Source organism: Quercus suber, unplaced genomic scaffold (assembly GCF_002906115.3).
Source record: "Quercus suber isolate HL8 unplaced genomic scaffold, Cork oak 2.0 scaffold_835, whole genome shotgun sequence".
In the NCBI taxonomy this organism is placed as follows: Eukaryota; Viridiplantae; Streptophyta; class Magnoliopsida; order Fagales; family Fagaceae; genus Quercus; species Quercus suber.
The window spans coordinates 36,796-58,972 of NW_027070265.1; the positions used below are offsets into that span (position 1 = coordinate 36,796).

The 22,177-nt window shown below is 34.7% G+C and overlaps 3 protein-coding genes and 1 pseudogene across 6 annotated transcripts; 2 read left to right on the forward strand and 2 right to left on the reverse strand.

The window, feature by feature from the left end:
* The first annotated feature begins 1,250 nt into the window (after positions 1–1,250).
* On the forward strand, positions 1,251–6,720 carry LOC112006307 (agamous-like MADS-box protein AGL65). Of its 4 annotated transcripts, none has more exons than XM_024038589.2 (12): positions 1,251–1,924; positions 2,058–2,243; positions 2,426–2,485; positions 2,587–2,605; positions 2,740–2,804; positions 2,900–2,915; positions 3,011–3,072; positions 4,012–4,108; positions 4,428–4,475; positions 4,565–4,692; positions 4,926–5,309; positions 6,174–6,720. In XM_024038589.2, coding segments are annotated over exons 1-12 (1,098 nt in total). In that variant the 5' UTR covers positions 1,251–1,922; the 3' UTR covers positions 6,205–6,720. The 4 variants fall into 4 exon arrangements, with proteins under 4 accessions (XP_023894357.1, XP_065623768.1, XP_065623769.1 ...); XM_065767696.1 differs by having other exon boundaries at positions 1,252–1,833; positions 2,051–2,243; XM_065767697.1 differs by having other exon boundaries at positions 1,252–1,807; positions 2,051–2,243.
* A 63-nt stretch (positions 6,721–6,783) lies between these two features.
* LOC112006308 (chlorophyll a-b binding protein P4, chloroplastic) lies at positions 6,784–8,280 on the reverse strand. The gene is made up of 3 exons (XM_024038591.2): positions 7,951–8,280; positions 7,220–7,635; positions 6,784–7,127 (listed from the first exon to the last, which is right to left on the reverse strand). The coding sequence occupies exons 1-3, from the start codon at positions 8,154–8,156 to the stop codon at positions 6,991–6,993; spliced, it is 759 nt and encodes a 252-aa protein (XP_023894359.1). The 5' UTR covers positions 8,157–8,280; the 3' UTR covers positions 6,784–6,990.
* A 5,359-nt stretch (positions 8,281–13,639) lies between these two features.
* On the forward strand, positions 13,640–16,045 carry LOC112006302 (succinate dehydrogenase assembly factor 2, mitochondrial-like; annotated as a pseudogene).
* Positions 16,046–19,492: 3,447 nt separating this feature from the next.
* Positions 19,493–22,177, reverse strand: LOC112006309 (expansin-A1). The gene is made up of 4 exons (XM_024038592.2): positions 22,073–22,177; positions 21,828–21,962; positions 21,019–21,331; positions 19,493–20,294 (listed from the first exon to the last, which is right to left on the reverse strand). Exons 2-4 carry the CDS (start codon positions 21,952–21,954, stop codon positions 19,988–19,990), a joined length of 747 nt encoding a protein of 248 aa, XP_023894360.1. The 5' UTR covers positions 21,955–21,962; positions 22,073–22,177; the 3' UTR covers positions 19,493–19,987.

A 22,177-nucleotide genomic window follows, 5' to 3' on the forward strand; every position in this document is an offset into this window, starting at 1 on the left:
TACATGAAATTTTTTTAAAATAATTTATAAGGAAAAAAAGAAAATGGGCATTAAGCTGGAAAAAGAGAGAGGAAAAAAGAAAAGAAAAAGGAAAACTAATGTTGAAGGGAAAAGGAGACAGATGAGTAATTTTCTATCTTAAACCCACTTTTTTCCCCCCATTTTCTCCCCAATTTGGAGAGAAAACTTCATCTTCACCAAAAGGTGGGCTTAGGGATAAAATAATTTTCTCCCCCAGTTTTCGCCCCATCAACCAAAGGCACGCAGTTACTATTTCCTCTCCTATTTTTTATCCCCCATCTTCCATCCTCCTATTTTCACTCTAACAAAATGGAGCCTACGTCTATAGAAGATACATTTCACCCCTGTTTCATAGGATCCAAAATTTCATGCACATTCCATACTGAAATTTCGTTGGTTTCATTCTACATTTTGACTAAGAAGGTTATAGGTATCAACATCAAAATTTCAGGGCCGACCCCATCATCACTTTGGAGTCTTGGAGACACTTTTGACTATAAGGGTGATGTGTGTGTATAGTGTGCGCTTTTTCTTTTCTTTTTTTAAATTGGTACTACCTTAAAATAAATAATGAAACTTTTTTTTTTCTTAATTTGTTAAAAAACTCTTTATAGAGGAATTTTAATTGGAATAGAATTTTCTTAAAGTTTTTGAAAATTTAGCTATAGTGATCTACTTAGAGAAAGTATATATTAATTATTTTAATGTACTTATAGTTTGCCACAAATGTAAGATACAAGTTTTATTATATAACATATGGTATGAAATAGACATTAGCTTATATAATGTGTAATTTTATTAGAAATTGTTTAGTTACAAAAGCTAAATGTTTATTAGAAAAATTCTTATTTATTTTCAAAAAAAAAAAACCCAAAAAGTTAGACTATTTGTAAAAAAAAAAATTCCCTCCCCAACACACTAAAAAAAAAAGGGGTCAAGTGACCAAAGTCAACAATTGACAAAATTTAGCTTCATCAACCAATAGTAAGATAATTCTTATCATGGGCAATAAAAAGATGACTCACTTAACCCGCCAACTAAGTAAGTCAAATACATTACACGTAACGGAACATGTGTCATTTTCTTATTGGTAATTACAGTAAAACTTTTTCATTCTAGAAAATCGAGAGACTAGGGTCGGTTGCCCCCATGATTTTCCCATGGACTTGGACTTCAGCTGATCAGACTTGCACATGAAAATCCTTAACAGACAGAACAGAACAGAAAGGATAGCAGTATTTATCGGCTGATATTCTAGAAACTCTTCGAAATTTAAGGACAACATAGCAGTATAGCACAAATATCACCGACAATCTCTCTCTCTCTCTCTCTCTCTCTCTCTTCGGACACTCACGTACTCTTGTTTCAGAGACACACACACACACAAACGCAAACATCGTTGGTTGGTTCCGCTAATTTCAACAACCGAAATCACAGCTTAACCTGTCGTGCCAATTTTGTATGCTTTCATAATATCCCAAAACTCTCTCTCTTTTCCTTTGTAATCATTTTCTTTAACCATATTATGACTATTTCGTGGAGTCCCTGTTTTCCTTGTTGATTTTACCATCTGGGTCTGCCTTTTTTGGGTGTCTTTTAGAGTTTGTTACATAATTCTCACTTTGTTTCTTTCCAAAAACAAAAGGGTTTACTTTCTTTTGTTTGTTCTTTCCCTCTTCATGAGGTTTGGATTTCTCACGTGGGCATTACGGTTACAGAAACATTCTCTCCCCCCTTATTCCATTGTTCTTTGACAAAACAGAGAAAATTCAAGGACAGCTTAAAGGTTTTCTTCATTTGTTGAGAATCAAGGTTTTACATTTTTTTTTCTTTTTGACTTTATGGTGGTGGTGCCTGGAATGAAGTTTCAGCTGGAGAAGTGTATTTTTATTGCATAATTAATGTGAGTCAATATGGATTTCATGAGAGAAAAAAGAATGTGCTTTTTGGCTAAATAAAATTGTTCATGAACATTAGTAATTTGGAGCAATTGGCTGGTTATGGGAATGTGAATGAATTTGCTTATTAGGTTGCAGGATGGGAAGGGTTAAGCTCAAGATAAAGAGGTTAGAGAGCACTAGCAATCGACAAGTGACTTATTCGAAAAGGAGACATGGAATTTTGAAGAAAGCTAGGGAATTGGCAATACTATGTGACATAGATATTGCTCTTCTCATGTTTTCGCCAACTGGGAGATCTACATTATATCAAGGAGAGAACAGGTAGTGTTACAGTTGATATCGTTTGTTGTATTTCAGATATACACTTAAGCTCAGATAGAGGAAGTTCACCAAGGCTAAAATGGCAAAAACAGATGTCATAAAACAAATTCCAGCAAGGCTAAAATGGGGTTTGGTATATTCCATATTACATAATAGTCTAAAGCATTTCTTTTCCATCTCAGAAATTTTGAAGAGGTTATTGCAAAGTTCTCACAATTGACTCCACAAGAAAGGGCAAAAAGGTTTGAAAATTTTACCCTAAACTTGTAATTCTTTTTATCTACTTGCTCTGTTGAATTTGAATGCATTACAGCTAAGTGATATTTTTATTTCACTGGAACAGGAAATTGGAGAGCCTTGAAGTAAGACCATCCTGCCCATCCTTTCAAATATGATATTTATTTTAGTTCTTCTGTTTGTATTACTTGAGGATTGAACAATTTTCACTCTATATTTAATTCATGCATTCATTTTAAAATTTTGTTTGATAACATAGGCACTAAAGAAAACCTTCAAGAAGTTGGACCATGATGTAAATATAGAAGATTTTCTGGGTTCAAGGTATGAATATATTGATCTATTTTGTAAATTTCTAATTAGTAGAACTTCTTTAACAGATCTGACTTGCATCCTCCCTTCTCTTCCTTTTCTTGCAGCTCTCAAACAGTGGAGGTACAAATTGTTTACGGGCATTATCGAAATTCATTATGGTTTGAGATTATTTATTAAGTCAATGAATTGTTTTTTGGTTAAATCACAATGGGCAGGAATTGGGTAATCGATTAAGGCTATTGCAAGTTCAACTTACAGAACTACAAAAGAGACTGAGGTGCACCTTCGGGGATTTTGTTTGTTGAAGTATTGCCTTTATTTTTTTGTCTTGTGGATTGTGTTGTAAGAGTTTGATAGATATACAACATAAGCTCACTGCATTTATAGTTTCTTATCAAAATTTTGTATTTTATTGTACAATACATTAGTATTTTTTAAGGTCTTTGGCAATCCAGCTTAAAACTTTGAAGGGTCTATATTTTCAGTTCAAATTACTGATAAAAAAAATTACTTTCAGTTCAAATTATCTATTGTATTTTTTTTATTGCTCCAGTTAAGGGCTGCACACACAAGCTGTACCATACAATCAGTCATATATAATTCTTCTAAGTTATGCTATTTTACATTTAGCCTTAAACTTTCTGCATTCAAATGAACTCTTGTAATGAACACTATACTATATCGGTTTTGGTTAACTTTCTAAATGTTTTCTTTTGACATCAGTTGACATCTTATTTGGGTTAAGATGAGATTAGATTAACTATGTTGTAGCGTTTTAGAACTTGTTTTTCTTAAGCAGCTGTTTAGAACTAGTGTCGTATACTTTGTACTGTAATACTTTATTCTAGGTAATTGATGGTGCATTAAGGGGTTCTTCAAGCATTGCCAAAAGCAAACTGACCAAATTTATTCCTCTCATGTTACATCTTCTGCCATCTGTTTTAGAACTTTTTTCTTCCTCCTTTATCTCTGTGGATACTTTGAAATCTCATACTGCTGCCAATCCTTACCTTGTAAAGTTCAACATTTGATGGTTCTGCTTTCTTAGATGTTCACTTTTCCTGTTTCCTAGACAGCCCCTGAGCAATGTGTTACAAAAGTTTCTTGTTTTATTAGAACAATCCTCTACTTAACTGCTATCTTTCATATTTTGACCCAGTTTCCTTTATGCACGCCATTAAATAATCTAAAATCTAAACTGTTGCAATTCCTTCAGCTATTGGAGTGATCCAGAAAAAATTGACAATGTCGAAAATCTAAGGCAGATGGAAGACTTGCTACGAGAATCAATACAGCAAATACGTCTACAAAAGGTAAGACATTTGTTGATTCTAAAATATGAAAAGTTTGGCATATTTACCCAGGATTACTTGTCCTTTAGATCGCTGACTCTGTTTGGTTCTGTATACCATTACCATCGGTACTAAAATCACATATATCCTTAGAAATTCTTTGTTCAGTCTCAGTAGTGTAGTAAGTTTGATGGCATCCTGATTTAACTGGGATTTTGTGCACTTGCCAAGAGCAGAGGTTTGATGTAGATTTTTAATCAACCCACCTTAGGTGATACTCATCTGTAATTGAATAACAAATGGCAATTGATATACTTATGCTAGTTCTTTGTCTTGGCAGGAAAATTTTGGAAAACACCAGCTAGCTTCACTAGAATGCGCCACCCAGGTAATACGAGCGTCACTTAGTGCCTCTCTCTCTATGCCCTTTCTTAGATGAATGGAAAAATCTTACATGGACTCATTTTGCTTTTATAGTTTCAAAATGGGATGCCTTTACCTATGCTAATGAATAGTGTGCACGATGCCCAATCCCTATCATGGCTTTCAAACAATGACAATCAACATATGCTATTTCCCCATGAGCCAAACTTCCTGCCACAGAGGTGAGTTTACTTCTAATCATATCCAATGCAGCACTGTCTTCAATGATGTATGACTGTATATTTGTTTGACGGATGATTCTCAGTTTTTATCAATGTAGATTGCCTTGTGTTGAGAGTAATTTTAAGTCTCAAAGACTCCTAATTCATCAATATTTATTTTGATTATTGAACTAGCAAAACATGTCATTTCATTTTTAGCTGACGTGTGTTCATTTTTTCAATTTTCCCAACAGAGATGTGGAGTGCTCCTCAGATGTCTCGCTTCCAGGTTATTCTGGTTATTTTAGCACTGAAAAGAAAGATGCGGTTGGAAATACAATACAACTTGCTCATATGGGATCTGGAGGTGGTACCTTGGATGAGTTAAGTAGAAATACATGTTTAAGTATGCAACTTGGTGAGCAATACGCATATCCTTCATATGGTAGTTCAAATTTGCTCGAAGATACTAAGTTGAAGCCTCAGATGGAGATGAACTTACAAGTGAATCCATTGGATTATCAAATTAATAGTAACTTTGGAGTGTCTAGACCGTTGTGTGACAGTGGGCATCATTCGTGGTTTTCTGCATCGGCGCCTTGTAGCATTTCCATATACAATCAGAATGGCTACCAGTGGTGAGCATTTGTTCAACTGTTTCATTCTGTTTTTCCAAACACTAAATAAATTCCAAGTAACTTATTACTTAAAAATATTATGCGGCACAAAAATTTCCATTGAATGGTTTCAAATGTTACTGCAAATTCCACAGTCAGAATTATTGATAATGTGCAGTAAATTAAATATTAGATTTTTCCTGCTTTGGTATGCCCCCTTCATACAGTGGGTTTTAACTATCCTTGCAGTCCTTTTGATTCTTTGGTTGAATAGGGGGAATAATTAATCATTTCAGATAAAATCCGACTCATCAAACTTGTTATTGATTACTCGTGTAAGTGAGTCTATGTTTGTCTTACCTTGTTGGCATTTAGATTTTTATCACTTTGTTATTGAAAATATCTCATCTTCTGGCGGAGGGTTTTCAGTTGGCATAGCTGCTAGAATCTCTCTTAATTTTGAAATGACTTCAGATAGTTCATGGGTGCTGCATTGAGTTCGGGGTTTCCATCTTTAGTATAATGAATAGTATTCTTTCCTCTAACCTAAGAAAGCATCACCCGTAGTTTTCATCTCATGCTAATGATGATTGTCTGCACCAACTATGAACTGGGATACATTTTGGAATCTGTTGGATGACCTATTTATTCAAAGCTAATCATAAGTGGAGGTTTATTTATTTTATTATTATCTTGAACAGGGTTCAATTTAAGTGGCTGAAGAATATTTTCATTGTTCATTAATATTAAAGAACAAGCAAATGGTCAAATGCTTATTGATCATTTTGTTCATTCTCCTATCTCTTTACTGCTAATTTCTGGCTGCTGGTGTTCAGGCAACTAATCTGCCTTCCTGTTCCTTATCATTTTCACTTTCTCTTGCAGCAACCAAATTGACTCTCAAGAGCCACATTAATTTTTGACTAGAAGATGAGGATGGTAGGTGAAAGACTTTTCTGCGCATTGCATTTGAAGATTTGGCTATCCCTTCTTTTAATGGAGTTGAAAACAAATTCTGGATGAATTCTGCCATGAAATAAGAATAATCTAAAAGATGTACAAATTCTCATTTGGTTATTTTGGTTACCAAATCTCATAAATGCGTTTGCTGGATCATTGTAGGAGACAGAAAAACATGTACATCTGAAATTGAGACCTCTCACCCCCCACCCCCTTTTTTTTTTAAGACAGTGATGATAGGGATGGTTTCTGATATTAGTCTTCAATCACCTTGCTTTAAATTAAATTGCTTCTGTGTTGAAATAAAAGTAATCTAAAAGATGTACAGTTTCCTATTGGTTATTTTGGTTACGAAATCTCATAGCTGTATATGCTGTATAAGACAGAAAAACATGTATATCTGTAAATTGAGTCATCCCCCCTTCCTCTCTCGCTCTTAAAAAACTTATAATAGGGATGGTTTCTGATGTTAGTTTTCAACCACCAATGCTGTAAATTAAATTGCAGTAGAGAATGAATGCAATTACACATGGAATTTAAATTTCAAAGGGGGTAGAAGTTATATGCTTCAGAAATTAAAATCTAACTGCTAAGTAGTTGATGTAATCTGCATGGAGATATTAATTCCATTGTAGTTCTGTACATGGATACTTGTTCACACTGATGCCAAATCTCACACAAAAACCATGCCCCCATGGTTACAGAATATATAAAACAGGCTCTGATGTCATCACCAATGGACTTAGGAGCCACTCAGTGTCTGGACAATGGTGTTGTGCCATGGGTCAGAGAGGTGCTGCAAGAGATTTTCAAATGGTCCTTTTCCTGTCACATTGTGTTGAATGATAAATCCCAAGAATGCCAACATGGCCAATCTCCCTGCATACGGTTCAAATTAAACAAAAGATTAGTCTAGTTCTATACAAATTCTCAGCTAGCTGAATCAGCCAGGTTCAAATTGAAACAATTACCATTTGCAAGCTCTTTCTCCTTGGCCTCAAGAGTGGGTGCAAAGTTGAGTGGGTTGAAAATGCTTCCTGGGTATCCACACTCATGTGGAGGCAAGCTGTATTGCTTAAAGATGGGGTCTTGGTTGACACATCCTGGGTTTTTGATGTCTTGCCACCTTCTGATCTCAACGTAATGGAACAAAATGAACTCAATCACAAAGAGAGTTGGTGAGGATGCAAAGTACTCTTGTTTCCCAGCATCATACCATTGTGGGACATTAATAATCCCAATCTTTGTGAAAACTTCTGGTAGTAGCATTCCTGCAACACCTAACATAGCCCAACGACTATTGACAAGCTCAGCTTGAATATACCATTTCAAGTTCTCAGGGTCCTCAGCAAGTCCCAGAGGATCAAACCCATTGTCACCAGGAAGACTGAAAAATTTTCAACTAGTTTTAGCTCTAATGTCACAAATGGTAGTCTATTTACATAAACCAAGTTCCTTTTTTTTATTAACACTAAAGTTAGAAGCACTTAAAGTTTCTTCATTTTAACATGTTTCAAGGAATTTTATTCAATATAATAGAAAGTACTACCTTCACAATGTCACTTTGAGACCATAAGTAGTGATAAATGATAAAGAACTTAGTTAAAGAAATATGTGAAGAGTCAAATTTTATAAGGTATAGTTGTATTTTTACATAATAGACAAAATAAAAACAAAATCCAAAGGCATAGTAGATAATTACCTGCCATCAAGGTAAGTTGGTGAGGGCAACCCGGGTAACCATTCACCTTTCTTGGCCTCAACTTTGAAAGAGCCAGAAGAAGTGGAAGCCATTGGTTTAATGGACAATTCTCTAGTCAATTTACCAGAAGACCCAGTTAGGAACCTGGATTTCAAGGCACATGGCCGGAAAAGAGCGGCCGAAGCCTGTGTTGTGACGGTGGCCATGTCTACTGGCCTTAATCAATCAAATTGGGAATGGTGGTGGTGGTAGAAGTGTAGAGTCACTAGAACTATGTTTGTAAGCTTGATGTTTTGTGTGCATGGCTATGTATTTTCATTTCAAGGGTGTACTTGTGGTTCTTGCGCTTTGTTAAAAGTGGACGGTTGGTTTGCTTGATTTTTGGGATCTAACGGTTGAGATGTGTTGTTGTGTTTTGGATTAGCCAATAGCAACAATTGGGGCTTATCCTTTTATCTTGGTGCCATATCCACAGATCTATTTCTTTGCTGTGGTTGGTTGAAAATGATACCGTGGGGTCATTTTTTCTTGCCAACGAAACAAGATTTTTTTTTTTTTTTAATATTCAGCAAAAAAAAAAAAAACGAAACAAGATTTTCTACATGATTCTATCCAATAACTGCATGACAATTGGCTGGATTGCACCTCACATGGCTAATGGTATCCAAATTTCTAGACCCAACTAATCGGAGAGATATCTCAATCTATAAAAAAAAAATCTAAGATAGTAATTGACTATATGTCAGATTCCTGCTTTCACATACGAATTTGGTCCTTGACTTTCATAATCTGGGTCTATTTGGATAGCATTTATTGTTGCTGAAAGTTGATAAAAACTTTTTGTTGCTGAAAATACTGTAGTAAAATAATTTTTAAATGTGTGAATAGTACTGTGGGACCCACTTTTAATGTTAAATATTGCGTGAACAGTGCACGCACAGTACACACACAGTGAATTTTATCCCCCAAAGTCAACAAGTGCGGCCAAAAAAAAAAAAAAAGAGAAAACGCGAAGCTGGAAAACGCACTGCAACTAACCTTCCTATCTAACACACTATTTAAATTACAGATTATGAAAGTCAAGGACCATTTCTGTTTGTATATTAGAACATAATATTTCGGTATTGGTATATTTTAACATAAATACTGTTTTATTGCTATTTTATATATTATTAATGAAAGCCCGTATAATTTATCAAAAAATTTAAAATTATCAATCTATATTTCAACTAACATATCAATATGTTAGATTTTAAACCTTTGAAAATACAGATTGTTTAACTTAATAGATTATCCAAGTTGTTACTTAGGTCAATTAAACAGATCTAGGTCAAACAAGTATCAATCATATTATAAACAGCGGCAAAAAATAAAGAATACAACGATATGACAACTCAGAAAAATCAATAAAATAGTCCAGTTTCAAGGTAAAAAAAACTGAGGATGATTTAACCTAAACAATTCACAAGGCAACAATTCACTAATAGAATGAAAGTCTTTACAATAGACTTAACCCTAAATCTACTGATATTTCATGTAGTACTACTTACTTACGTGACCACACGCAGCTCCTAATCTACAGACTCTTCTATTATGAATCTATTGCAATACAAACACTCTAGTTTGTGACTCTAAGATCTCTACTCAAAGATTTGGATTAGCAACTGTGGTCGACTTGATTTCAGCAACTTAACTCCACCGGTACTAAACTACTAGTAATATGAATCTGATCTTCAGTAGATGTTTATTGAGTTAGAAAGTTACATAACCTCACAGATCTCATAGGAGTAACTCACAAGATTTGAAAAACGTGTATTAGGGTTTCCCTTTTATACTTAGCAATGTTAGACTCAAATCTTAAACGTTTTATGAGCTATTGGGCCTGATTTAAAAATCTACAGAATTGCAATTCGATCTGTCGAGCTCTTCAGATTTTGAATTCTTCTTTCTGTAACTTGTATGTTCTTGAATCTCTATCTGTATAAACTTAAGCAATATCTAAAACACTTCTTAAATATCTTATTCTAAACATGTTTTTGTACTTGGTTTGCCAACATACAATAAATTTAGAACTTAAACATTTAATGCTAAATATTTAGAACCTAAGAGCATCAGCAGTGGGGCTTGTATATGCCAAATGTTAGAAACATTTGGCATTTAAGCCCCAAAACTGCTCAACAATGGAAAGTGCATAACGCATATGCCAAATTTTTTTTGAGATTTTGCTACAGTACCATCTCAAATGTAAGATGGTACTGTAACTGAATGGTATAAAAAAATATTAATTTTTTAATCCAATTTAATCCGGCAATTTCTCTCTCCTTTCTCATTTTTCTCTTTCTTTTCTCTCTCTTTCTTTCTGCTCTCTCTTCTTCTTCTTGGACTCTTCTCAATATCTTCACTCTCTCCAGCAACTCTCTAGATCGGCGTTGGGTTTCTAAATCGGCGGTGTGGTTCTAGATCGGTGGTGGGTTTCTAGATCGAAGGTGGGTGTGTGTGTGTGTGTTTTTTTTTTTTGTGTGCTGTTGATGGGCGAATAGGATGGTGGAGGTGGTGTTGATGGTCGGAAGGCAGTAGGTGCAGTAGCGTGGTTTTGGGGTTTTCTCTAGTTTCCTTCGAGCTTCGGCGGTGGTGGTTTGGTTTTGACTGTGGGTTGCTGGGATTTTTTTTTTTTTTTTTTTTTGTGGTGTTGATGGGCGGAGAGGGTGGTGGTGGTGGTGTTGATGGTCAGAGGGCAATAGGTGCAGCAGCGTGGTTCTAGTCTTTTCCCTGATTTCCTTCGAGCTTCAGAGGTGGTGGGTCTAGTTTTAACCGTGGGTTGTTGGGTTTTTTTTTTTTTTTTTTTTTTTTTGTAGTGTTGATGCGCGGAGAGGGTGGTGGTGGTGGTGTTGATGGTCGGAGGGCAGTAGGTGCAACGGCGTGGTTTTGGTCTTTTCTCTGATTTCTTTCGAGCTTCGGCGGTGGTGAGTTTGGTTTTTGACCATGGGTTGCTGGGTTTTTTTTTTTTTTTTTTTGGTGTGGTGTTGATGGGTGGAGAGGGTGGTGGTGGTGGTGTTGATGGTCGGAGGGCAGTAGGTGCAGCGGTGTGGTCTGGTCTTTTTTTTTTTTTTTTTTTTTTTTTTTTTTTTTGGTGTTGACAGTAGATTATGGGTTACTGGTGGTGGTGGTGGTGTGCAGCAGTGGTGGCGACTATGGTTCTTGAACAGAAAGAAAGAGAGAGAAAGAATAAATAATGTATAAATAATGTGTTGTATTGTATAATGGTAATTGTGAGATATATTATTTTATTGCGTAGAAATATTATTTTAATGAGTAGAATTGGGAAATAAAAGTTGGGATGTTGGAGAATTGTAAAATTGTATTGTATAATTGATAAAATTGCTTTTTGAGATGGTAAAATAAGATGAGATATAGAATCCGGCTGTGGATGCTCTAACACAATCTTAAGCCAAAATATTTACCTAATAGTTATAATAAGTAATAACAACAACAATCACATTTTTAAATATATTAAAATAATAATATGCACTCAGATAATGCAAAAAAAAAAAAAAAAGGGGTACAAGTAAAAAAGAAAGAAAAATTTGATGTATTATGTATCATTTCATATATCACATTGGAGAGGGGCTAAGACTCAATAACCAAGTCATAAACTTTTAAACTTTCTTTTGCCCTTTCTAATGCCTTGTCAGTTGTCATGTGCCTGGACACCCCCAAACTTAGAATCCATTTTCCTATTTCTTGTGTGTATTTGTATTAAAAAAAAAAAAGTGATTTAAACTATGTACTATAATAATAATGTCAATGTATTACTTCTGATGTAGTCCATCACATATTCACCATTAATCGGCCTATAAATGACATCATTTTTTTTTCCTATTTTGCTAGCCAAAATGGCATCGTTTTTAAGTGAGTTACAACAAGATGGTAACGGATGTGAACAAATTGTGCATTTTAATACTATTATTTTATTGCTTGAAAATTGTAAATTGTATTCTAGCCTTAAGTCAATCATTGCGTGTCAAAGAATAATTTAACCTCAATCGTCTTATAAAATGTCACAACAAAGTTGTATATCAGCATTGATTTGTTGACAATGAACATGGGTTTTGGTCCTCAGAGGTTTTATAACATAGGAGGTTGTTTTAAATTTTGAATTGTTACGGATCTAATTTTTTTTGTTCACTCTAAGGATCCATTTGGTTGGAGTGATTTTAGGAGGAATGGAAAATGAAGAGAGAAAAATATGAGAGAAAATTGGAGAGAAGGTTGTTTGGATGGAAGAGAGGAAGGGAAGGATTTTGGTGGGGCCTAGGTTTTTTCTTCTGAGCCCACCAAAATCCTATCTTTACAATTTGAAGAGATTTGATGAGAGAAAAAAAAGGGAGGGGAGGGGTTTTTGAGAAAACACCAAAATTGCCCCTCTCACATACCCACTCTGCATTTTAACGTGATTTTTTTTTTTTTTTTAAAGTAAGGATTCCAACAGTGGTTTTTTTTATTTATTCTCTCTTTTTCTATTTTTCAATGTGTTTTTTTTTTTTTTTTAAATCAAGCAATGGTTTTTTTTTTTTTTTCTTGGGTGAGGTTTGGGTCCAATACCCAGTTATACTGGACTCATTGAGATGACACGTGTCATCATCTCAATGGGTCTAATGCACTAGATGCACTGGACCTAAATCTCACCATTTTTTCTTCCTGTCAAGTGTCAACAACATCCATTGAGTAGTCTTGGACAAAGCCAGGTTTTTTCACATAATCTCTTTAACTTTCATTTCTTCAGTTTCTTTTTTTTTTTTTTTCAATTTAATTTATTGTTATAATATTTTGTGGGGAATTGAGAATTGGGTGGTGATCTCTTGGTTTTCATATAATCTACATATTGTAGTGATCTCTAGGAAGGTGCAGTTTTGTTTTGTTTTTTTTTTTTTTGAACTTCAGTTGTCTTATACTATTTAGGCTTGAAATTCACTCAAATGAAATGGGATGTTTCAAGAGATATCCATTAGTAAATATTATTGCTAATAACAATGTCTTATAGATAACAAATGTATTGGCATAATGCATTGGCACTGAGATTCTATTGTTTTCTACTACTTTTTGGCTTTGTATTAAGTAATTTTTAAATTCAACAAATATTTTTCTTAATTAGTAAAAGGGACATTAGTAAAAACTATTCAAAACTACAATATATTAAACACAAACTGATATCAATAGAAAATGTGGAAAAAAAAAAGAAAAAAAAAAGAGAGAGAGAGATAGAAATATGTGTTCATAACTCCAAAACGAGCTCCCTGAAAGTTTTTCAAACACAAATCCACGGAAAAGAATGACCCAATATACAACTCGTGACCCACATACACTATGCAAACATATTACTCCAGAATATATGGAATTGATGTTGATTTGAGTTGAGGTCAGAAACAATGACAAATCTTATGAAATTCATGGGCTTAATTTGTTATAAACGATTTAGCCAGTGTGGTATCTTTGCGCAAAGTGAATATATATATGTGTTACTTTTGTTTAACTATCTTGTGCATTGTACAGGTTAGCGATTAATTGGATAAAATTTCTCTGACTGCCATCTTTCTCGATGTCCACAGTATCTCACAGTCACACCTCCATGGTTTTGTATTTGTGTAGAGTGAAAAAGAACCCATCTGAATAATTTGCATAGTAAAGCAAAATGCTGAGCTTGAGAAGAAGTCTGATTAGTGTATGCAAAATACTCGATTCCAATCGAAGCTCCATTGCTGCCACTTCCCCTCGGGCCCTTTTCAAGCCTCAATATTGTTGGGTTCCTTCAAATACCCAATCACTGGATATTGATCTCTCCAAAGAAGAGAGCAAGAGACAATTATGTAAACAGGTTTCCCTTTATTTCTTTGTCTTAATATAATCATACTCTCGGGCTTTGATTTCTTTGTCAAAATTTAATTTTGATGGAGGTCTCTCAATTTTAATTTTCTTTTTAAAAAAATTTTCTCCCTTGGATGTGGGAAGCAGATTGATATAAAGAAGCAAACAACGAGGGTTTTTGGAGTTGGATTTGGTTCTTGGGAAATGGGTGGAGGAGCATATTCATTCCATGGATGAGAACGGTATTAAAGCTCTCGTTCATGTCCTTGACCTGGTGCAGCTAGTCTATATGACTCTTCTATTCTAGTGTTTTTAAGTGTTGGTCATAAGCCATTACAGCCATGACCTTTCATATTTATAATTCAATTTATTTTATTTATTTTTTTCGTTTATTAACTATTGTTGTATGATTGCATGCCCCTATTTGTTGTTCATGCAAAAATATGTTGTATGTATCCTCAAAAAATTAGACATATGTGAAGTTTTTGTCATTTTAAAAATTTATTATCGCTGATGGACTCCTTAGATTTAGAAAGGCGATTCTTTTATTACCATAATTTTCGGATTTGGGGTTTATATCTTCAAGATAAATAATTTCATACTCGTTGATTTGTGACAATGATGTGTGTGTATCGTGGAATGTTGCAATTTGTGACCTTAAACTGTATGTATGCAAAATATGCATGTTACTAAGTTGATTTCCTTGGTAATTTCTCTTTATTTAGCCTTTTTCTTACGGCACAGTCTAATTATAGAATCTTTATGACCGTATCCTTTAACCTAGAGTCCTTTACCAATTGAAGACTTTTGCCTCACACACCATTGTGCCAATTTAACCCTTTAAGACAATCATATGAAGACAGGCTAATTCTTGCAGCAGTTTCCAGACCTATGTATTTTATGAATAAATTGAATATTCCTTGCTAAAATAGTAGCCAAAGTTTTGTTCTATGGAATTTGATGAGACTCTAGTTTTATGATATTTAGTCATGTTGAGTTTCTCATTAGCCATCCATTTCGCCAATTATGCGCATTTCAGTTTGCATATTTCTAGTTTCTAATACAGTTCGGAAGACTTTCCGTAATTCTATGCATTTTGTTAATCCTAATAGTTATCTGAATCTGATAAAGCCAAGATCAAACTTATAGCGATACACAATCCTAACACCTAAGCTAGTTAAAAACCCATATCTAACAGGTAGTCAAAAACATGTGAATGGTGCTAATTGTCAAGAGAGATTTCCATGACTTAATTGAAATTGGCCTGAAATGTGATTAAAAAAAAAAAAACATCTAAAGCATTTGACTGATCCCAGGGATACAGGATTTCAGTTGCTTTTTAGATCATGGGGTTTTTGGCAAGTGACATTGTGGCAGGTTGCTCAGTCATTTTCTTTTTGGATCACTAGCTTTCTTGTTCAGCACTTTTCCTAAAGTTGTCTCTGTAACTTGCAAAAGGCAATGTGTTACTGTTACTTCGAGTCTCTTTTTTGCTTGATCACAATATGTTTGGTGTGAGATGGGTTTACTATAAGGGGAAAGGAATTGAATCCTCACTCTTATGTTCTAATTTCTCTAAATATCATGTTACATTCTTCCTAATTGAGGAGCGCTATGCAAGTTTTATTAGTTGAGTGTGAGTTTAGAATAATGTTTCTCATTCTTTTTATATTCTCATTTTGATAAAGATCAAGTTACAAATTTCTTTACAGGGGAGGTGTGCAAGTTCTATAGTTAAGTGCCAATTTAGCATAAACTGAAGTATTTCTCAGTCTTTATACTGCTTACAACTTTATGATTTCTATTGGAGAATAAATTATCTTCTAGGGAAGAGAGACTAAATGTTCAATATATTGTGTTTTTATTTGAATGTGGTGCTTCTGTTCTTCAGGAAAACCCGGATCTGTGGAAGTGGCTTCCTGCCCAGGAGCAACCCCCCGAAGCAGTGGAAATAAATCCAGTGAGTTATGATCAAGAGATGAAAGTTCAATTTAGCTATTTTCCTTCGCTTTTCTTATGTCTTGAGAGTTCCCATTCTCACTCTCAAAATATTCAATGTTATAGGTGTTTACTGCCCTGCATGACAAGGTTATGAACAACCTCAACAGCCACTCTGCTCCTGAGACACGAGCCACGCCTGGGCAGCCATGGGTAAGAGGGTGGGATGATATTAAGAAAGGTCAGGACGGCCCTATTGCAGGGAACCAGTAGCTTTGCAATCCACCTCTCAACTAGGTCTTGTATGATGCGTTCCTTTGTAAGAATAAGTATATAAAATTTCTTTTATATGGTTGCTATTTGATGTCCCATACCTTCTCAAGAAATGAATGAGGACAGTGGTGAGACAAAACCATTGTGGGAATCTTGCCTCTAGACCTATGTACTGTATCCACAGCTACTAATACTGTACCTTTTTGTTCAAATTTTGGGCTAAGACTCTACATTGTTGTAGACAGGGAAAATTCCCGACCTATCACAAGCTGACACATCACACTACCAAGACCACAAAATGCAGCTAATTACAAAGTGCCACATGCTACTGCTAGGTTTTACTATTGCTATTCAGAAGCCAACAGAAATTTGCCAAGTGTCATGCAAAAAACAATCACACATCATCGCACGTGTAAGCAATGACATAATCAGCCTCGCACGTGTAAGCGATGACATAATCAGCTTCGCACGTGTAAGCGATGACACAATCAGTTAGCACGTGCAAGCGATGACATAAGCGGACCAATCAAGCTCTGCCACGTGTCACCAATCAGACTCCGCCACGTGTCACCAATCAGACTCCGCCACGTGTCACTTACCTACCCCAAAACTCCTATAGATAGAAGCCTTCCTAAGGCATTTGAGAGGGATCTGAAGAGAGCTGAGAGGATCAGATCAAGGAGATCCAGAGATTTGGAGAGAGGACTAGGCCATTGGAAGCACTCAGAAGTCCAGAAGCTCTGCCGGAACCAAGCTCTAAAGCCTCCAAGAACTTCAAGAACTTCAACTCCGAATACGAAGAACATTCGAAGAGAAATTATCCAAATCATCCGCCTAGATCCAAAAGTTTGCTGGAATCAAGCTCAAAAGCCTCCAGAAACATCAACAAATCACAAAACAGTGAAGCTCTACGGATCAAGCCTCTAAAGCCCCGAAGAACTTCCACCACAAACCTTCGAATACCAAGAACATTCGAAGAGGAATCATCCAAATCATATTCCTAAATCTCAAAGTTCACTGGAATCAAGCTCAAAAGCCTCCAGAAACCTCAACAAATCATAAATCAGCGAAGCTCTACGGATCAAGCCTCTAAAGCCCCGAAGAACTTCCATCACAAACCTTCGAAGACGAAGAACGCACCAAGAACACGAAGAAACACGAAGAACACGAAGAACATGAAGAACAAAGGATTTCTAACAAGCTCATAGCTAGAGATTCATTGTAATTCCGTTTCAACAATCTTCGATCCATCCTTCAACCAAATTGAAGGATACTTTGTGTTCAAGTGAAAATCACATTACCACAAATCCAATTAACAAATCTTTCAAGGAGATCGAATCAGAGGATCACTCTTTTGTAATTACAGAGAATTGTACCACACATATATTCAATACAAATTCGCATTTGTGACACTATTTTACTTGTTTGACTTATTTCGAACCGAGAAATTTAGTCGTCCACAATTGTATTGTGGTTTTGAGATAGGTCAAAGACGTCTAAATAGATTACAATAAGTTTAGAAACATATCAAATTTTATAATTTTTTTCATAACTACTAAAATGGTAAGTTGTAATTAGTTTATAATAAAAGTATTGTCAATGGTAATCTCATTTAAAAGTGACGTTGTAATAATCACAATCTACTATCTCAAACACTAACAATGCATTTTGCACTGTTGAATTGAAAAATTATACAACATTCTAAGAGTATAGTAATGTAGAACTTTCTCCTATCACATAATAGTGAGTTTCACCATAAATTAGTGTGATCTATTATTCATGTGAGACGAGGAAATACAACATTTTTTATTATACTTCCAAAATTACTCTTTGAATTGATTATGCTTATGAGCGTTTCAACTCAAATGACATTTATTGATGATGCCCTTAGAAATCTGGTTGAGAAGGGATAGTGCACTTCGAAGTCCAGATTGGAGACGGACCAACCAGCGGGAATGTCTTATTTTGTATTATTTACATCATGTCACATATCAAAGAAGGAAAGGGAAAAAAATTATCAAAAAAAAAAAATTTTCAACCAAAAAAGCATTTTCTTCCATGATCAACTTCAATCTCCTTGATCCAGCTTGAACCCAAATTTCCACTCCAGTGGACCTGTGGAATGAAACAATTCCATCAAAATTTCAAGCAATGCTTGCAAACCCATAATTTGGATAAAACATCAAAGTTCGGGTAGCCCCTAAATCAGTCCATTAGTGAGCTCTGCTGACTGCTGGATCCAGTGAGAGAGATTTTTATTTTATTTTATTTAAATATAAGACTTGGAGAGAGAGAGATCAGCCATCAGAGATTCAGAATCTCATCTCAGATGATGACTGATTAATTGGGACCATACGGCAATATAAGTTTTATTTTTAATTTATTTTTATTTGTAAGTTATATATATTTTGGAATAGGTCTCTTAAATTCTTAATCTTTTCTATCTAAAAAAATTTAAATCTTTTAAAATCTTTATTTATTCTCATTCAGTTGTATATTTTTTTTCATATTCTCTTTTAAATTTATTTCGGCAACAGTATATTCATTAATTAAGTATTATTAAGGGAGAAAGAGGGAAAAAAAATCAAGTACCTTTAAATACGTATGAAGAGGATACTACCCTTTATTTATATTTTAAGAATAGGATAGTAGTTAACTAACAAGTTTCGAAAATGATTTCGTGGGTTTCAATTAGTTCAACTGGTAAATTTATTTCAGTAATAATATATTCATTAATTAAGTATTATTAAGGGAAAAGAGAAAAAAAAAATCAAATACCTTTAAATACGTGTAAAAATGATACATGTAAAGTCTCTAGTGCTTGAATAAAAGATTTGAGATTTGATCCTCGCTTACATCAAAAACCAATTAATGTCTTAGTTTGATGATAAAAAACTATCATCAGAAGCGAACACTATAGATTAAAAAAAATTCGAACATGACTTCATCTTTTGATAGCCTCATTAGCTTGAGCCTAAGCCTATTCGCTTGACACATGCTCATAATATTGGGAGAAAATAATAGAGTGAACACAACAATATGGGGACAACAAAAATTCCCCGCGTAGCATTACTCGGTTTTTCCTGTTTTTTCCTGTCCTAACGAGGTGAGGATAAGTTTTGCTCACCCTTCCTACCCCACCTTATGCTCAGTCCACATTAGTGGGCTCTACTCACACTGGATTACAACTTTGAATGAAAATTAGTTCTCATGTCTACTTGCATCAGTGCATGTCTCGTCAACTGTCTGATTGAGAAAATTTGTTTAACAAGTATGCAACTGATAGGGTATAAAATCACTGTAACTTGCCTCAAGGTAGGTCAAAACCATTGGTTGACTAAAGTATGAACTGTTTGATTTATGGATTAATCCCATAATTATACAACCAATTTAGAATTTAGTGAATCAATGTCTATAGGGCATTAATCCATTTAGAGCGAGAGAGAGAGAGAGAGAGAGAGAGAGCACATTATTAAAGAGAACTCGTACAGCTTTTTTATTCAATATAACCGTGCATTACATAATCCCATATCATCATGACTCAAAACTATAACAAAAGGACACCTTCAAGTTCAAGGCATCAACAGAAGCTGATTACAGTGCTTCATATATAAGCAAACAATGCTTTTTCAATGAGGCATATATAGCAAAATGGACCAAACCAACCCAAACCACTGATCAGAATTAAAGTAGCGGGTGGTTAATTAATTAAAAGCCCACCACTGCCAATATTTTCTACCTGCCTTTTCAAAAAAAAAAGGGCAGAGCAGAGTACCCCATAATTCAATTTCAATCAAATGGGTAAGGGCTATCTCAAATCTAGCCCATATCCACAACTAACATACACTAATGACTTCAATACTTAGCATCCTTCTTCTATACTTTGTAGACACTGCTAAATACTAAGGAGTTGGGTTTTTTTTTTCCCACCTTGCTCCTTACAAATGTGTCATTTTATAGTTTTTCATGGGAATTGAAGACCACTAAAGGTCTGGCCAAAGGACCAACCAGCAGGGACAACATTGTTAGAAACCACAGTGCGACCATCACTTGTGGTGACCTTAAAAGAGAGAGCTTGTCCAATGAGGTAACTATTGCTTTGCCAATTCTGACCCCAGTTTTGGAACATTGGTTGCCAATTGGTTCTTGAGCCTTTGATAGAGACAGCATGAACATCACCAGCACCTCCAACATTGGTGATTAAGACTAGGTTGAAGTTACCTTTGCCGTTAATGGTGAATCTGATACCCCCTCTCTTTCGGCAAGGGACCCTACATTATCACAAAATATATGGAATCAAAACCTTACCTTAAGGTCAAAGAGGAATGTATAACAAGTAGATAAAAAGGCCAAGGATGATTTGCTTTACGCAGACCATGTCCAAAAGTTAAGTACATAGTTTGACTAAAGTAAAACAAATTAGCCAAGTATGATATGTGTGGAGTCCATTTTATTTAAATAAGCTTGAATAAATTGTATTAAAATGAAAATTTTAAAAAAATTATATCTAATAAGTTAAATTAGCTAATATATTACCATATTTTAAACATGCCAAACACAAGTAATTCCAAGCTATAGAGGGCTGGCAGCAAGTTCAAAATAAAAAATTTGTTAAAATTTTACTATTAAAAAACTTATAATTGATGTAATATGAATATGATTGAATTATATATTTGTTTAGAATTTATAAGTTGACTGTATAAAAATAGTAAACAATAAAATTTATAATGGTTGGAGCACTCTAGAAATAGCTAAGTCTCCAAAATGCTTACTTAATCACATATTAAGTATATTTCTTTAAAAAAAAAAATGTTTTGTCTTTAGAATTTGACACATCAATTTTTAAGTCGTATATAATAAAATTTGTATTTTTCTAATAATTCTTTTATTATTTATTTATTTAGCATTAATTAGTGGCTAGAGAGTATAAACTATAAAGTATCTTTTATTTTTTATTAAATTAATCAAGAATTTAAGAAGACCAAAACATTGTACCTTCTGTAAGCCACAGGAACAATCCCAGCTCTGTATAGAGCAATCTTTTCGAAGATAGGCTGAGATAGATCAAAATGGTGCTGAGGAGGGTTGCACCAACCCCCATCATTGTTAGGGCGGTTGATGTTTGCTGGGCATAAGTTTGTAGCAGTGACCACAACTGAACCAGGTAGGCACCACTTTGGGTCATGCACACACTTAATCTCAAAACAAGCCCCACAGCTCAGTCCATTGTTGAACATTGCTGTGCTCAAAGCTGCTGTGTTTATCCCATATCCCTTGCTGTATAGGTTTCCATACCCACAAGCCCCACCTGCATGCATTAATTAAATATTGTGGTCATCAACATATATGTTGGTTACAGAGGAATCAAACAATTGTGTCTTCACAAAAATGATCTCTAGATGCATATATTTACAAGTATTTATCCTTTTAGAATTACATCATTTGTTACCATTTATACAATTTATTGATTAAAGTGGTCGAGAATGGTGGACAATCACTTTCACATATAGGCATTTATCTATTTTTGTCCACCATTCATAATGGACTATATTAAAATTATATCGAAAGTATGCTTGTAGAGATGTAATTAAGTAAAAGTAATAATGCAGACATTACACTGTTTTTATATAATTTTTTTTCACAAAGTACCAAAGTGACAAATTGTTATAGATTTTCACTCGTTTTTCACTAGTGCAACTTTATTCATAGTTCTTTCAGCAGTAAATGAAATAAATTGTCTATTTTGTTGAAGTATATACACGGATTTTGTAAATAAGGCTTTGAGCATAAATTTTGAGACTTACCCATTGTACCAGAGGCGTCACCACCCCCATAGAAAGTGGCATGGGCATTAATCCAACCTCCACCATATCCACAAACACACGAACCCAAAGAGAGAAACACCAGGAAGAGAAGTCCAACAAGTGCCATTTTTTTTCCTGCAGAGAGTAGTGAGTTTCAGTACCATGATATCACCTCCCAATAACTTCGATCAATTTAGAAAAACAAAAGGAAAGAAAGAGAAAAAATGCCATAGATGGAGACAAACCTTTTGAGAGAGAGAGAGAGATAGCTAGAGAGGTGGTGAGGAAATGGGAGGCGGTGAGGTGAGGAATATATAGATGGTTGGAGGAGCTAGCAAAAGTGATTCCTC

Coding starts and splice junctions, on each gene's coding strand:
- LOC112006307 (XM_024038589.2), top strand. Junction 2,244..2,425: donor TTATATCAAGGAGAGAACAG/GTAGTGTTACAG, acceptor TTTCCATCTCAG/AAATTTTGAAGAGGTTATTG. Junction 3,073..4,011: donor GAACTACAAAAGAGACTGAG/GTGCACCTTCGG, acceptor CAATTCCTTCAG/CTATTGGAGTGATCCAGAAA.
- LOC112006308 (XM_024038591.2), bottom strand. CDS start 8,156: ATGGCCACCGTCACAACACAGGCTTCGGCCGCTCTTTTCCGGCCATGT. Junction 7,636..7,950: donor CCAACTTACCTTGATGGCAG/GTAATTATCTAC, acceptor AAAATTTTTCAG/TCTTCCTGGTGACAATGGGT. Junction 7,128..7,219: donor GGAGAAAGAGCTTGCAAATG/GTAATTGTTTCA, acceptor AACCGTATGCAG/GGAGATTGGCCATGTTGGCA.
- LOC112006309 (XM_024038592.2), bottom strand. CDS start 21,954: ATGGCACTTGTTGGACTTCTCTTCCTGGTGTTTCTCTCTTTGGGTTCG. Junction 21,332..21,827: donor TGACGCCTCTGGTACAATGG/GTAAGTCTCAAA, acceptor TAATGCATGCAG/GTGGGGCTTGTGGGTATGGA. Junction 20,295..21,018: donor GTTCCTGTGGCTTACAGAAG/GTACAATGTTTT, acceptor GTGATAATGTAG/GGTCCCTTGCCGAAAGAGAG.